The sequence below is a fragment of the Heterodontus francisci genome, chromosome 27 (genome assembly GCF_036365525.1).
Source record: "Heterodontus francisci isolate sHetFra1 chromosome 27, sHetFra1.hap1, whole genome shotgun sequence".
Taxonomy (NCBI): Eukaryota; Metazoa; Chordata; class Chondrichthyes; order Heterodontiformes; family Heterodontidae; genus Heterodontus; species Heterodontus francisci.
This window is the reverse complement of record NC_090397.1, coordinates 15007513-15021240: the sequence shown is the minus strand read 5'-3', so window position 1 is coordinate 15021240 and position 13728 is coordinate 15007513. Positions and strand designations below refer to the sequence as shown.

Here is a 13728-nt window from a genome sequence, read left to right as displayed (position 1 = left end):
GAGTAGGCAATTCAGCCCCTCGAGCCTCTCATCTCAGCCTCAACTCCACTCTCCTGCCCGTTTGAAAGAAGTAAGCAGCTGGCTTTTGACCAGTGGCTGAGGGCTCTTAATATACAGCTCAGCTATGAGACTCTCAGAAAAGTAATCCTGTTAGAGGAATTTAAAAACTCTCTCCCACTCTCAATAAAGACCCATGTAGAGGAGCAGCGGGTTCAAGGAGCCCAGCAAGCAGCCGTTCTGGCGATGAGTTTGCTTTAATTTATAAGTGGTTTCCCAGGGGAGAACCTTTCCTAATCACCCCCAAAAATCCAAAAAGGACAAAGAGTGGGCAGATGATCTCCGCTCAGGCAGTTTTGGGAGAGAAAGGAAAGCAGGAGACACAGGGGGTCCTCCTCCAGCTAAAACGGAAGGTGCTGTGAGCAAGGGTGAGACCTGGAGACCTGTGTACTTCCATTGTAATAAAGCAGGGCATTTAAAAGCTGACTGCTGGAAACTAAAGGAAAAACCGGTAGGATTAATCAGTGCACACCCGCTCAGTGAAGACAGGACTCTATTGGAAAGCACAGCAGAACAAGCTGTATCTTTAACAGCAGTAAGAGTGCAACCCATGAAGCTTACTACGGCGAGTGCAGGAAAAGTTAATAGGATTCCTGAAGGTTATCAGGGTTTTGTGTCTGAAGGGAAAGTAACCCCATACCCCTCGAGTGGGGGCAGCAAGCCCACAGTGATTCTCAGGGACACAGAGGCCACTAGATCCCTTTTACTGGGAAAAGGCCTGACCTTTCCCCAAGAGAGTGCAGTGAACACCAAAATGGTGGTGAATGGTATTGGAGGGCAGTGTACGCCTGTACCTGTACACCAGATGCACCTGGAGTGCGACCTAGTTTTGGGACCGGTGACCATAGGGATCGTCCCTAGTTTGCCTGTGGAATGGTTGACCAGCTCCTAGGTAATGATCTGATGGGAGTGAAGGTGGTAGCACCCCAAGTAGTGAAAGAAAGACTGCAGGAGGTCAGAGAGCAGTGTCAGGAGACGGCCCCCAGCAGTGTCCCTGAATGTGTAGTGAGTCAGGCCATGATCAAACCAGTTCCCCCAGAGGAGACTGCATTGGCACTGCAGGCAGATGACCATGAGGTCTGCCTGTCTATGACTTTCTTTGGAAAGTAGGAGACCCAGGGAACGAATTAAATGGATTTTCCCTGGCTGACGCTCAGCAAGCCGACCCAGTATTGCAAGAGTTAGCATAGGCTGCCCAGTCTGAAAGTGAAGCAGAGGGAGTCCCTGATTGTTACTATTTAAAGAATGAGGTACTGATGAGGAAATGGCTAACTCTTAAAAGTCTCCTCACAGACCTGCGGGCAAAGAGAGGACAATAGTTCACTGGTTAGTGGTGCCACAGAGGTACCAGGGAGAAAGATTAAGAAGGGCCCACAAGACTACAGTGGCTGTACATGCTGGCATACTTAAGACCAAAGCCTGCATAAGGCAGCAGTTTGACTGGCCAAAACTCCACAAAGATGTGGAGTACTGAAGGAGTTGCCACATGTGCCAGGTTGAGGAGAAACCCCAACCTACAGTGAAACCTGCACCCCTTAGTCCTGTACCAGTGTTAGGAGGACCCTCCAGCAGGGGGCTGGTGAACTGTAAGGGACCCCCGCCGAGAACAAAAGGGGACAGGCAGGCACATGGCTGGCAAACATTTAGAAGCAGAAGGGGAAATAGTGACCAAGAGGGCAGGTTAAAGGAAGTCCGGGAGGAATCCCAGACGAAAACCCCGATTGTCCACTCAGCCAACCCCGAAAAATTTGAAAAGTTAGACCCCACATCCTCCTATGTAAACACAGACTCTAGAAGCACCCCACCAGAGTTGCTAACAGCATTTACAGGAACCTGCAGAGACAAACAGAGACCTCTAGGGGGCACAGAAACTGTGAGGGTGATGCCTCACCTAGTCAAAGTGCCACAGGAGAGTGCAGTCAAGTCTGCACAAATACCTGCAGGTAGGAGTGTCCGAGAGAACAAAGGGGAGATTAACAAAGAATCCTCCCGCGCAGTCAGAGAAAAAGGGAACCACCCATCCCCTGAAGTCAAAAGACTTTGCATGACTCAGCAAAGCACTGGAGAGGGCTCAGGATAAATGGGCCAACTACTAACTCTCTGGGGAAAAAAATTACCTCAACAGGCAAAAACCCTAGGCAGTTATGGCAATGGGCAAACTGAAGAAAAGCTTCCCCAAAGCACCACATGGTTATTGGGATGCCAAAAAGGGAAATTAAAGCAGCCCTGGCGCCCAGAAAAGATAATTTTAATCAACTTTAAGAGTTAGCAATGAATGGAAATGAATGAGAGACATGCATGGTTTTTCTTTCTTTACCTTATATTTCCCTCAAACCTTTTAATGAAATGCGCCTTTTTTTTTTCAAATCACATTTCATTCCCCTGGGTTTGGAGGTGTCATGCAGGCCCCCACCTGCCAAGAGTGAGGCACATTAATTTCGCCACATGAATACTGATTTTTAAACTGTTACTGGAGTAAAGAAAGAACTTGCTTTTTCAAAAACACACCAAACCCTTGACTGGAAAGATTTTTGACTTGTAACAGACAGTACTTGGAAAGAACAAAGGGGCCACTCCCTGCTCCAATTCAATCCACATTGGACTTCTGATTACCAGATGTTGAATGTGGTGAAGCTAGCATTCCAGGTTGACTATTAAGATGTTCCCAATACACAATACACAGAAGAGACCCGGTCAAACCAGTCAGTCACGTGATCACCTGCTGGCCAACTTGGGGAGTTTTTTTAAATTGGAGAAAGAGTGTTTGGAGACCGAAAGCTGTTTGCTCCTGGACTGAAAAGACCTCTCATGGCTGGCTCAGTGCAGCCTCTCCTGTCTGCTTCCATCTGTTTCTCACAGAACTGAAAACCACTGAAGACATATGAACACCAACAGAGAAACATCTCCTACAGTGAACAGTGAAGGTTTAAGAATAATATTGGGCCCCAATTAAAAGCAAGATCTACCTACAAGCAAGGACTACAGCAAGCTCGAAGCACAGTAACAAAAACCCCTCCAGGGATTGCCTCAAACCTCTCTACTATTTTTTCTTCTGCTCTGTTCTGTCTCCATTTGCATGTGCTTATCACGTACGCATGCTAGCGTGGGGCGCAGCGTGTATCCGTAGGTGTTAACTGAATTAGAGTTTAAATTTAAGTGCCTGCTTTGGAATCTAAGCTTTATCCTTTTTAACTATCACTCTGAAATTTTCCTCTTCTTTAATAAAGAAATACTTGGGCTCCATGACTGCCTAGCTGTGTAACCAAAGTACTGAAATTTATGAATGAAGTTGCTGACTTTGCAGTGTTTGGAACGGAACATCAAATTCCAAGCTCTCAATATTTGTTACGCTCACTCACAGTAGATGAAATATCACTTTTCTTTCAGGAATGCTCAATACATTTTCCCCCTTACTGTCCAACCAGTGCCCATCTTGCCTTGAGTTTGAAATCCATTTTTAACTCAGTAATATAATGTAATTTATTTCTTTGGTCCCTCAGCCTATGAACCTCACTTTTTGATTCACTGTACAAAGCACAAATGCATATTCAACATTCTCAGCCAAATTTTATTTTGCCTTACCTTATGTTATGATATAAGCTGACACGAATCTTACCTCAAATTTAAACCATTCCGAATTCCACTGTGGGTTGAGAGATTTGGGGAACACATCAGTCTTAAATGTTGTGTTACCAAATTTTACCTGCAAGAAACAAAAGTTATAGGGAGCATTATACTTTTTTTTTTTAACCTCCCACCCCTACCCCAGGTGCAAGATTGAGGTGCCAGAGTAGAGTATATGATTGTCTACATCGGTAACTGGGTAAACATTTAAATTATATGTTGTGACCTGTGGAGAAGTGGAACTAGAAAACACAGTATGCTCCTTCGGTCGTAACACTTTGTATTTGTATTATTCTTGGGCCCCGACTGCTTACACATATTTCCACCCGCTTTAAGTTCAAGCATATAGAAACATCACCTACACCTTAGAAAATTATAAACTGCATGGGGAAGAAGAGCAAAAGGATCCAGGGATGCAGATGAACAAGTCACTAAAAGCAGCATCATAGGTCAGCAAAACAAATAAAGCTAACAAAACACTGGGATTTATTTCTCGGGGTATAAAATTCAAAGGTTCTGAAGTTATGTTTAATTTGTATAGGACACTTGTCAGGCTACAATTAGAGTGCTGTGCAGTTCTGCCCCCAAAACTGAGAGATTACAGCTATTGGGAAAAATTGAACAGGTTAGGGCTTTTTTTCTTTAGAAAGCAGAAGAGTTAGAGGTGTCCTGATCGAGGTCTTTAAAATTATGAATGGATTGGACAGGATAGACGTGGAGAGCAATTTTCCACGTGGGTGAGAATCCAAATCTAGGGGCCATAACTACAAGGCAGTTAGGTGATTAGAATATGGAAGTCGCTACCAAGGAACTGGTTGAGGTAAAATGGCTTTGATGCTTTCAAAAGGAAACTAGATGAGTACCTGAGAGAAAGGGGAATAGAAAGATGCGCTGCAAGTCTGAGGCAGATGGAATGGGAGGAGACTCATGTGGAGCCTACACAAATTATTTGGGGTGAATGGCCTGTTTCTGAATTGTACATTCTATGTAATTCTATGTAATATTCTAATGAGATTGGAGGATACTTGGGTGTAACTTGACATTGGCAAAATAAACACAACATTGGGCATATTTTGGGAATAACTTCTGGGTCACGTCTGAGGAGTAAACACAGGCCCTCCAGTAGAACAGTACCATGGAAATTTTCACACCTACCTGAGGAGGCAGACAGGGCTTCAGTTTTAACATCGCATCCGAAAATGGCAGTTCCAACAGTGCAGCACTCTCCCAATACTGCACTGGAGTATCAGCCCAAGCTACTTCTTTGGAGCTGGGCCTAAACCTACAAACTTCTGACCAGAGGCGCGAGTGAAACCAACTGAGCCACAGCTGACATCTTTACTGGTGGGCTTCACACCCAGCTGACAAAGACATTTTTTTTTTTAATTCATTCTTGGGATGCGAGCATCACTGGCAAGGCCAGCATTTATTGTCCATCCCTAACTGCCCTTAAGAAGGGTACACCTACAGTGCGGATCTGTAGTTCTCTTGTTCATTGCACTGCCTCTTGGTTATTTTGTTTCCTTTCCTCTCCTCAGCTTTGCACTCTGTACTTCTTGCAATTGATGCTCACCTACTGGCATCTCCTACAATTGAAGACAGGAAATTCACCACATCGAGGGTCACATTTGCAGCTCGTTACTCCACTGCACAATGCGTCGGTAAATGCTAATCATATTATAAAATTCTGCGTAATTTGTACAAACCTCTACAAATGCATCCGTCAGGTCACTGGCCCTATCCATAACTGGCAGGTGACGACCAGCCACAATCCTGACTTTTAGCTTCCCTGGCATCGTTAGTCTTTGCTGCAAGAAAATAAAGGCAAGTTACTTGGCTGTATCTGATAAATCAATCTCCCTTCAAGTACTTGTTTCAACTTCACAAACTCCAAGAGATGCTGCATACAATCAGAGCATTAAATCAGAAAGAAAACCTCAATCCTGCAACCAGTGTTAAACCAACAGCATTTGACAGAGTAGGGTCAATTTTTGTAGCTCCCAATAATGAAAGGTGCTATTATATCTGATCATATATTCCTCCACTGACAGTACTTCCCCATCTCACTACAAATGTATGCCCCACTTATTAATATTGAAAATACATTAGGAAGTGCACAAAACCAAATATTTCAAAAGGAACTTTAACCTATCACTATACCATTAATGTGCACACTTCCTGAAGTTCAGTGAAAGTAGCTGCCCCAAAAGTGAAGTTTGGTCAAATCTTTCCACACAAGAAAAAATGCAATCTGAAATGTTTTTTTATTCGTTCATGGGATGTGGGCGTCGCTGGCTAGGCCAGCATTTATTGCCCATCCATAACAGTTAGGAAGGGAGTTCCAGGATTTTCACCCAGCGACAGTGAAGGAACGCTGATATAGTTCCAAGTCAGGATGGTGTGTGGCTTGAAGGGGAACTTGCAAGTGGTGGTGTTCCCATGCACTTGCTGTCCTTCTCCTTCTAGGTGGTAAAGGTCGCGGGTTTGGAAGGTGCTGTCAAAGGAGTCTTGGTGAGTTGCTGCAGTACATCTTGTAGATGGTACACACTGGTGCCACTGTGTGCCAGTGGTGAAGGGAGTGAATGTTGAAGGTGGTACATGGGGTGCCAATCAAGCGGGCTTCTTTGTCCTGGATGGTGTCAAGCTTCTTGAATGTTATTGGAGCGGCACCCATCCAGGCAAATGGAGAGGATTCCATCACATTCCTGACTTGTGCCTTGTAGATGGTGGACAGGCACTGGCGAGTCAGGAGATGAGTTAGTCGCCACAGAATTCCCAGCCTCTGTCCTGCTCTTGTGGGCAGTCCAGTTCAGTTTCTGGTCAATGGTAACCCCCAGGATGTTGATAGTGGGGGATTTAGCAATGGTAATGCCATTGAATATCAAGGGGAAATGAAGATTCTCTCTTGTTTGAGATGGTCATTGCCTGACACTTGAGTTGCCACGAATGTTACCTGCCACTTATCAGCCCAAGCCTGGAGGTTGTCCAGGTCTTGCTGCATCTGGACACTGAAGTTAACGGAAACAAATTATACAAATATTACACATTTTTATTTAATGATTCTCCGGATACATACCCTTCAAGTACTTTTTTTAAACTTCAAAACCTCCAAAAGCTGCTGCATGCAATCAGAGCATTAACAACTCATGTCAGTGTACCATCATTCATATAACAAAACAATACAAAGTGCTTTACAAGGGGGAAGGGGCAGCAGTGAACAGGAGAAGATCATGGGAGAAAAGTAAAATAATATAGGTATGAGAGAAGAATTCTGGGGTGCAGGGACAAGGTGACTGAAGACAATGCTACTGATGATGGTTGCACTCCCTCTATGGCAATAATATCCTTCCTACTGTCAGGGGCCCAAAACTGCACACAGTACTCCAAGTGCTGTCTAACCAAGGTTCTAGACAATTGAAGCAAGACTTCACTAATCCTGTACTCAAATCCTCTTGCGATAAAGGCTAACATACCATTAGCCTCCTTAATTGCTTGCTGCACCTGCATGTTAGCTTTCAGTGACTTATTGACAAGGACGCCCAGTTCCCTTTGTACGTCTACACTTTCTAATCTCTTACCATTTAAGAAATACTCTGCACATCTATTCCTCCTTCCAAAGTGGATCACCTCACCTTTTTCCACATTATATTGCATGTGCCACGTTCTTGCCCACTCACTAAGTCTGTAATTCCTTGTTTCCTCTCTCCCTCCCTTCCTAAATAGTGGGGTGACATTTGTGATCTTCCAATCTGCAGGAACCGCTGCAAAATCTATAGAATTTTGGAAGATGATCACCAATGCATCCATTATCTCCATAGCTACCTCTTTCAACACTCTGGGATGTAGAATATCAGGTCCTGGGGACTTATCAACTTTCAGCCCATTAATTTCTCCAATACAACCTTCTTACTAATACTAATTTCCTTCAATTCCTCATTCCTCCTAATCCCTTGGATCTATAACTCTGGGAGATTTCTTATACATTCCTCAGTGAAGACAGACACAAAGTTATCATTTAGCTTCTCTGTCATTTCTCTATTCCCCATTATAAATTCTCCTGACTCTGCCTGTAATGGACGCACACTTGTCTTAGTCAAACGTTTCCTTTTTACATACTTGTTGAAGCTTTTACAGTCTGTTTTTATATTTTTTGCTAGCTTACATTCATATTCTATTCTCCCTTTCTTTATCAGCTTCTTGGTCCTCCTTTGCTGTATTCTAAAATCCTCCCAATCCTCAGGTTTGCTACTATTTCTGGCAACTTTATAGGCCTTTTCTTCTAATCTTATACAATCCTTAACTTCCTTTGTTATCCATGATTGACTGCCTTTACTTTTGGGGTTTTTGTGCCTTGAAGGAATGTATAGTTGCTGTAAACTATGAAATATTTCTTTAAAGACTATCCATTGCCTATGTACTGTCATACCTTTTCATATATTTTCCAAATCCACTGCAATTGTATTCAATGGTATGCCAAGACAGGCAGTAAGGGATGATCCTTAAATTTACTGATGCAGAGAAAAAGATAAGAACTGGATTTTTAAAAAAATGGAGAGTGGGGTATGAGAGGTATTATGGGATATCATAGTTCCTAGATTGGTTTGAGCCAGGTAGACAATAGTCTCTTCCAGTGGTGTACGTTCCTATGTTCCCGGCTAAAGATAAATAAGCAAGTTATCGTGCAATCATCATTCAATGGGTGACATGTGCAGTGCGTTGTCTTGTCACTAGGAGTATAGCATAGATAATTGGTGTGCGGTTCTGAAGAAAAAAATCAAGGTGCAGTACACAAAATCATTTTGAAATATTTGATTTGTTACTATATCTTTTTGGAGATTTTGAATACTGTTGATAAGGATTGGACCTGTAAATGAATATGCTACAGGTGCGGGGAAAGGTTGTATAAACATTAAAAAGTTTTTCTATAGCATTACTAACAGTCAGTTAATGAATATTTTTATACAACATATTTGGATGATTCAACTCACTCCACAGAATCACCTAGTGGCTGTAGCCAATGCAACATCACAAGAGACAGGCCAACATAGCAATTTACCATGGTAAATGTTGACAGAACGGCATGATCAAATGTGACAACTGTGGACAGACAAGATTTATAATATATGAATGTGACACATAGTGATATATTTAAGTTTGATTCTAATTACATGTAAGATTCACCTCACATTCCAAATGGTTAGAGACTAAGTCAGACACACAAGTTACAGGTGCAACTGAGTTACATCAGCTGGAATGTTGGTTTACTTTCCACACCTGTTCCAACTTGTATCTGTTTACAAAATACCAAAAGAAAATGTTAAGTGTCTTTATTACTGTTTTTTGATCCTGGTTTCTGGTTCAATATGGGATCACATACACAACTGATGGTTCTGACAGATCTAGGGGCTGCATGTGCTAATTTAATAGTTCACAGAAACTAAGTGGTTGCAAGTTGCATGAACTGTAAATTTCAAAGCTGCACGTATTACATAAATAAAAAATAAGAAATGTTCACGCCATAATTATTTAAGATTCAGAATAGTCTATTCCCTGCATTTGCTACCATTGCCTTGCTGGCTTGCCAGCTGTTTTGCTTACACCCATCTGTGAAGCACCATGGTATTCTATATTAAAGATGCTACACAACTGCAACTTGAACAATGTTACTAGATTTTTAATAAAGGTTAACACATGCCTAAGTACAATCAATATTTAAGTTTCAACAATCCTCCATTTTCAGCTCCTTCGCAAAATCATCATTCTTTCAGTAGAATGGACAAGCTCAAACAACTTGGAGCAAAAGGAGCTCTTGCAACATGTCTGCTGATACTTTCAATCCTACAAACAGACTTTCAGTCAACTTCCCCCTGTCCCTTCTTCCCACTTTGATTAAAGTTACAATGCAGACAGGTGTTCTATGGGTGAATACTTTATCCTCATTCACCAGAAAGTTTCATATGAATATGCTGCCCTGTACCGGCATAACTAGCATTACAAATGTGAAGTCTGTTTAATCTGCTTTGAAACAAGGTTCAATCTACTTCAATCCACTCTGTAACATATTTCTGTACCAAACATTATTATTGCATAAACATAAATGAGAACTTGATGGCAACAACAAAAACAAACAGATCTTTTAAATCAAACCCACAGAATGAAGCCACACATTTCAGCAAGGTCCCACATTTGATCCTCGCTCTACAAACAAATAGTTGAATATCTACTAGGATGCCCATGGGTTTGTTAAAATTGACACCAGCAATCCTGGGCTATGGAGAAAAAAAGACACAAAGGATCTTATTCCTGATTGCTATTGAATGGCATTCTGAAAAGTTTATGGAGCCAAGTGAGGCTCAGATGTGTTGCGCTCCACCCCCTGGACATTCTTAACATAGGCTAAAAATCAGAGGCCAATGAGCTAAGATATCTGAGGGCAACCAGCACCAATGGGACCAGAGGCAATTGTCACCCTATGATAATACTCCAACCCAGTTACCACCTTTGGGAAAGGATAGAAGAAAGCCAATTAATTATTTTTTATATGTTTTCTGCACTCAGTTTTGCTAAGCACCAAACTCGTCAGTCACTTCTGACAAAGCAAGCAATGTAGACATACCTGGGTATCCAGAACAAGCAAGCATAATCTTAAAATTAGAACCAAGCCATTAAGGAATGAAATCAAGAAGCACTCCTCCACACAAATGGTGGCTGAAATGTGGAACTTAGCTCCCCAAAAAGTGTGCGGATGATTGAAAGTTTTGAGACTGGGATTTTTCCAAGTAAGGGTATCGAGGGATATGGAACAAAGGTGGATAAATGGGATTGACATGATCAGCCATGATTTAATAGAATGGTGCAGCAGGCTTTGGGGGGGGGGGGGGGGTGCTGAGTGGCCTCCTTCTGTTCCTTTGCCATATTATTGCCCAGATTGTATTGAGTGAAAAACAATCTTCAGAAGTAAAGAACTTTCCTTTATATAAGTCCCTTTCACAACCTCAAGATTTTCCAAATCACAATTTAACCAATTAAGTGCTTTTGAAGTGAAGTCACTGTTGTAACCTTGGAAATGTTGCAGCCAATTTGCACACAAGCTCCCACAAACAGTAATCTGATAAAGGTCGGACTTCCAGGTCTGGCATTCGGACTTGGGCCGGACCCACTCTATCACCACTGCAGGTAAATGGCTCCACTGTTAATTTACTTTTTGGACTTGAAAAGTGGTTTTGTTACAGTTATTTTAAGCTTGAGCAGGTAAGTAACAAAGTGAAAAATGGAAGGTAGGTTAACTGATGGTCGGGTCGGGTGCAGGAAAAATTGAAAGGACTCCCAGGCCGGGTCGGATGTGGTTCTGTCGGGCTTGGGTCGGGTTTTATTTGCAGACCCGAGCTGGCCTTTATGACCGGATAATCCGTTTTAGAGATGTTGGCTGAGGAATTAATATTGGCCAGGGCTCCGGGGAGATCTCATCTGCTTTTATTCGAAATAGTACAGTGGAACTGAACTGCAAACAGGTACACTGAAAACGAAAGAATTATTAACAGAAGCTGAAAAATATATGAGGAAAAGGAAATCTGAGCAGTGCAGGAAAAGCTCTGTTTTGCACCCTGGGAAAGGAAGGTTGCAGTGCTTATTATCCAAAATTCAGTCAACCACTAATGACTGTGGCACAGTAATTGCCAGGTTAAAGTGGCGCTTTACGACAGGCAGATTCCTCCCCACAAGCAGTCAGTGTGGCATGAAGGTGGTAGTAACCGGGCATCGCAAAGCCCAGCCCGTTCTCTCTTCACACTACTTGGAGAATGAGAATGAGTACGAACCAGGCCTCCGGATCCAGGCCACCACCCCGGCACAGCTCACACCCCCGCGATCCGCGTCTTCACCCATAACCTGGGCCGAGGCATCGGGCGCTGCCAGGCCCCGCGCCTCATGGGCTGCAAAACAACTGCCGCTAGCACCCAAGCTCGGTGCGCTCAGGGACAGGCCCGATATTGCTCTTCAGAAATCCTGTCTTCCTTTTGTTTCCCTTTGATATTATTGTGATTTGAGGGTTTTTGTTTCACGCGGACTTCCAACACCTGGGTCGCTAAACACCGATTACTTCCGGCGTCACCCGCCTCTTCACTTCCGGGTTTCCCCCTTACCCACACCAGTGAGTGACTTCTCTGAGCCTGAGTCAAGTACACAGGCTGATGAGCTGGCTGCAGTCTCACTGGTACACTGTGGGGCCAGGCTCCATTGCATGCTGTAAACAAGGGCCCAGTTACAAACGTGATGGCATGTTTGGTGATGATGGGTGGCTGGAACAAAGTGAACCCTCCCTGGCAGATTCTGGTATCCCCATCTTAAGCCAGGCAGCTCCAGGTGGTATTGTTGGTGCTTGGGCTCATTGATGGGACTTGGACTGGTTGACATGGGCTGGGACTCTTACCACTTGGGTGCCTATCACCCTCCAAGCCAAATGAGCGGATGAAGAGTGCAAAGACTACCACAATTCTTTGCTGAAGAACTGCTTATGTGAATTTCTCAGTTGTTTGATTTTGAGACTTAAGCAACACCAAAATGGTGAGTTTTCATACATCTGAGGCCAATGAACGACCAAAATGAGTGATTGCTGTTCCTGATAGATAACACTCATTGACTTGAGAAATAAACCTGTATCATTACTGCAGACAACCTCATTGTGCAGATAAAAAAGATTCCTAATCATTGGCATAGTGTGACTTAGAAGGGAAGATTTAACCAGATATAGTCAACAAAGCTGGAAAAGACAGGATCAGTATCCCTTAAGCAAAAGTTTAAAGGTCACATTTATATTTATTTAGTTCTTTTGGAATTTTACTGATGTTTCCAACAACACAAGCAGCATATTTCAGAAATGACAACAGAAAGTGCTGGAAATACTCAGCAGGTCTGGCAGCATCTGTGTAGAGAGAAACAGAGTTAAAGTTTCAGGTCTACAACCCTTATTCAGATGCTGCCAGACCTGCTGAGTATTTCCAGCACTTTCTGTTCTTATTTCTGACTTCCAGCATCCACAGTATTTTGCTTTTATTTCAGCATATTTCAGAATTCTTTTTAAAATTTGGTCATGGGATGTTGACATCACTGGCAAGGCCAACATTTATTGCCAACACCCCCCCCCTAATTGCCCTGAGAAGGTGATGGTGAGCTGCCTTTTTGAATCATTGCAATCCATGTGGTAAAGGTACTCCTGCGGTTCTGTTAGGTAGAGTTACAGGATTTTGACCCAGTGACAGTGAAGGATAGCGATATGGTTCCAAGTCAGGATGGTGAGTGACTTGGAGGGGATCTTGCAGGTGGACGGGTCCATCCATTCCAGGATAGACTTCCTGTTTGTGTCGCGAGTCTTCAAGGTCAGATCCTCCCATGTCAAGCTGGTGTTCTTCTCTAACCACTGCCTCCTGCTGGCCCACTGTAACTTGCAGGAAGACCAGAAGGTTGGCAGCGGGACATGGAAGCTGTTGGCCCCAGAAAATATTGAGGAACTCATAAGGGATTACAGAGGTTGGAGAACCATGAAATCCCTCTTTGAGTGCCTGACACGCTAGTGGGAGACGATCAAGGCGTATATCAAGAGGTTCTTCATCCTCAAAGGTATTCAGAAAGTGAGAGAGAGAGAGACTGGGAAATCTTCCAAACCATGCAGAATTTGTTCCTGCTGCAGTTGATGGGGGTCGATGTCAGGGAGGATTTCCAAGAGGTGAAGAGCCAACAGGGCTCACTCTTTGCCGCGGAGGCCTCCAAGATCATCTTCCGGTCCAGAGTCCGCTCTGGAGCAGGATGAGACATGCTCATGTTTCTTCCAAAAGGTACAGAGAGGGCTCTGTGATCAGCAGCCTGAAGGAAGAGGATGGCTCGGTAATGTCATCGCAGCCTAACATTCTAAGGATCATCAAATCCTTTTATGCCGGGCTGTATGACATGAAGCCCACAGACAGCACAGCCTCTCAGTCCTTCCTGTTCTCTATCACAGAGAATTTAGATGACAGTACATGGGAGTATCTGGACAAACTGCTACCACTGGAC

The 13728-nt window shown here is 43.4% G+C and overlaps 1 protein-coding gene across 10 annotated transcripts in view; it reads right to left on the bottom strand.

Moving 5' to 3' along the window:
- c2cd5 (C2 calcium dependent domain containing 5) overlaps window positions 1–11804 on the bottom strand; it is a 148837-nt gene extending 137033 nt beyond the window's left edge. For 4 of the 10 annotated variants that reach the window (XM_068058899.1, XM_068058905.1, XM_068058909.1 and 1 more), the window contains exons 1-4: window positions 11499–11804; window positions 8738–8778; window positions 5388–5489; window positions 3674–3760 (exon numbers count right to left, since the gene is read on the bottom strand). In XM_068058899.1, coding sequence (XP_067915000.1) covers window positions 3674–3760; window positions 5388–5489; window positions 8738–8778; window positions 11499–11565 — 297 coding nt within the window. In that variant the 5' untranslated portion in view covers window positions 11566–11804. Of the gene's footprint in view, window positions 1–3673; window positions 3761–5387; window positions 5490–8669; window positions 8779–11498 lie in introns of those variants that run through there. The other 6 variants (XM_068058896.1, XM_068058900.1, XM_068058902.1 and 3 more) reach the window with 3 other exon arrangements.
- Between the last annotated feature and the right edge of the window lie 1924 nt (window positions 11805–13728).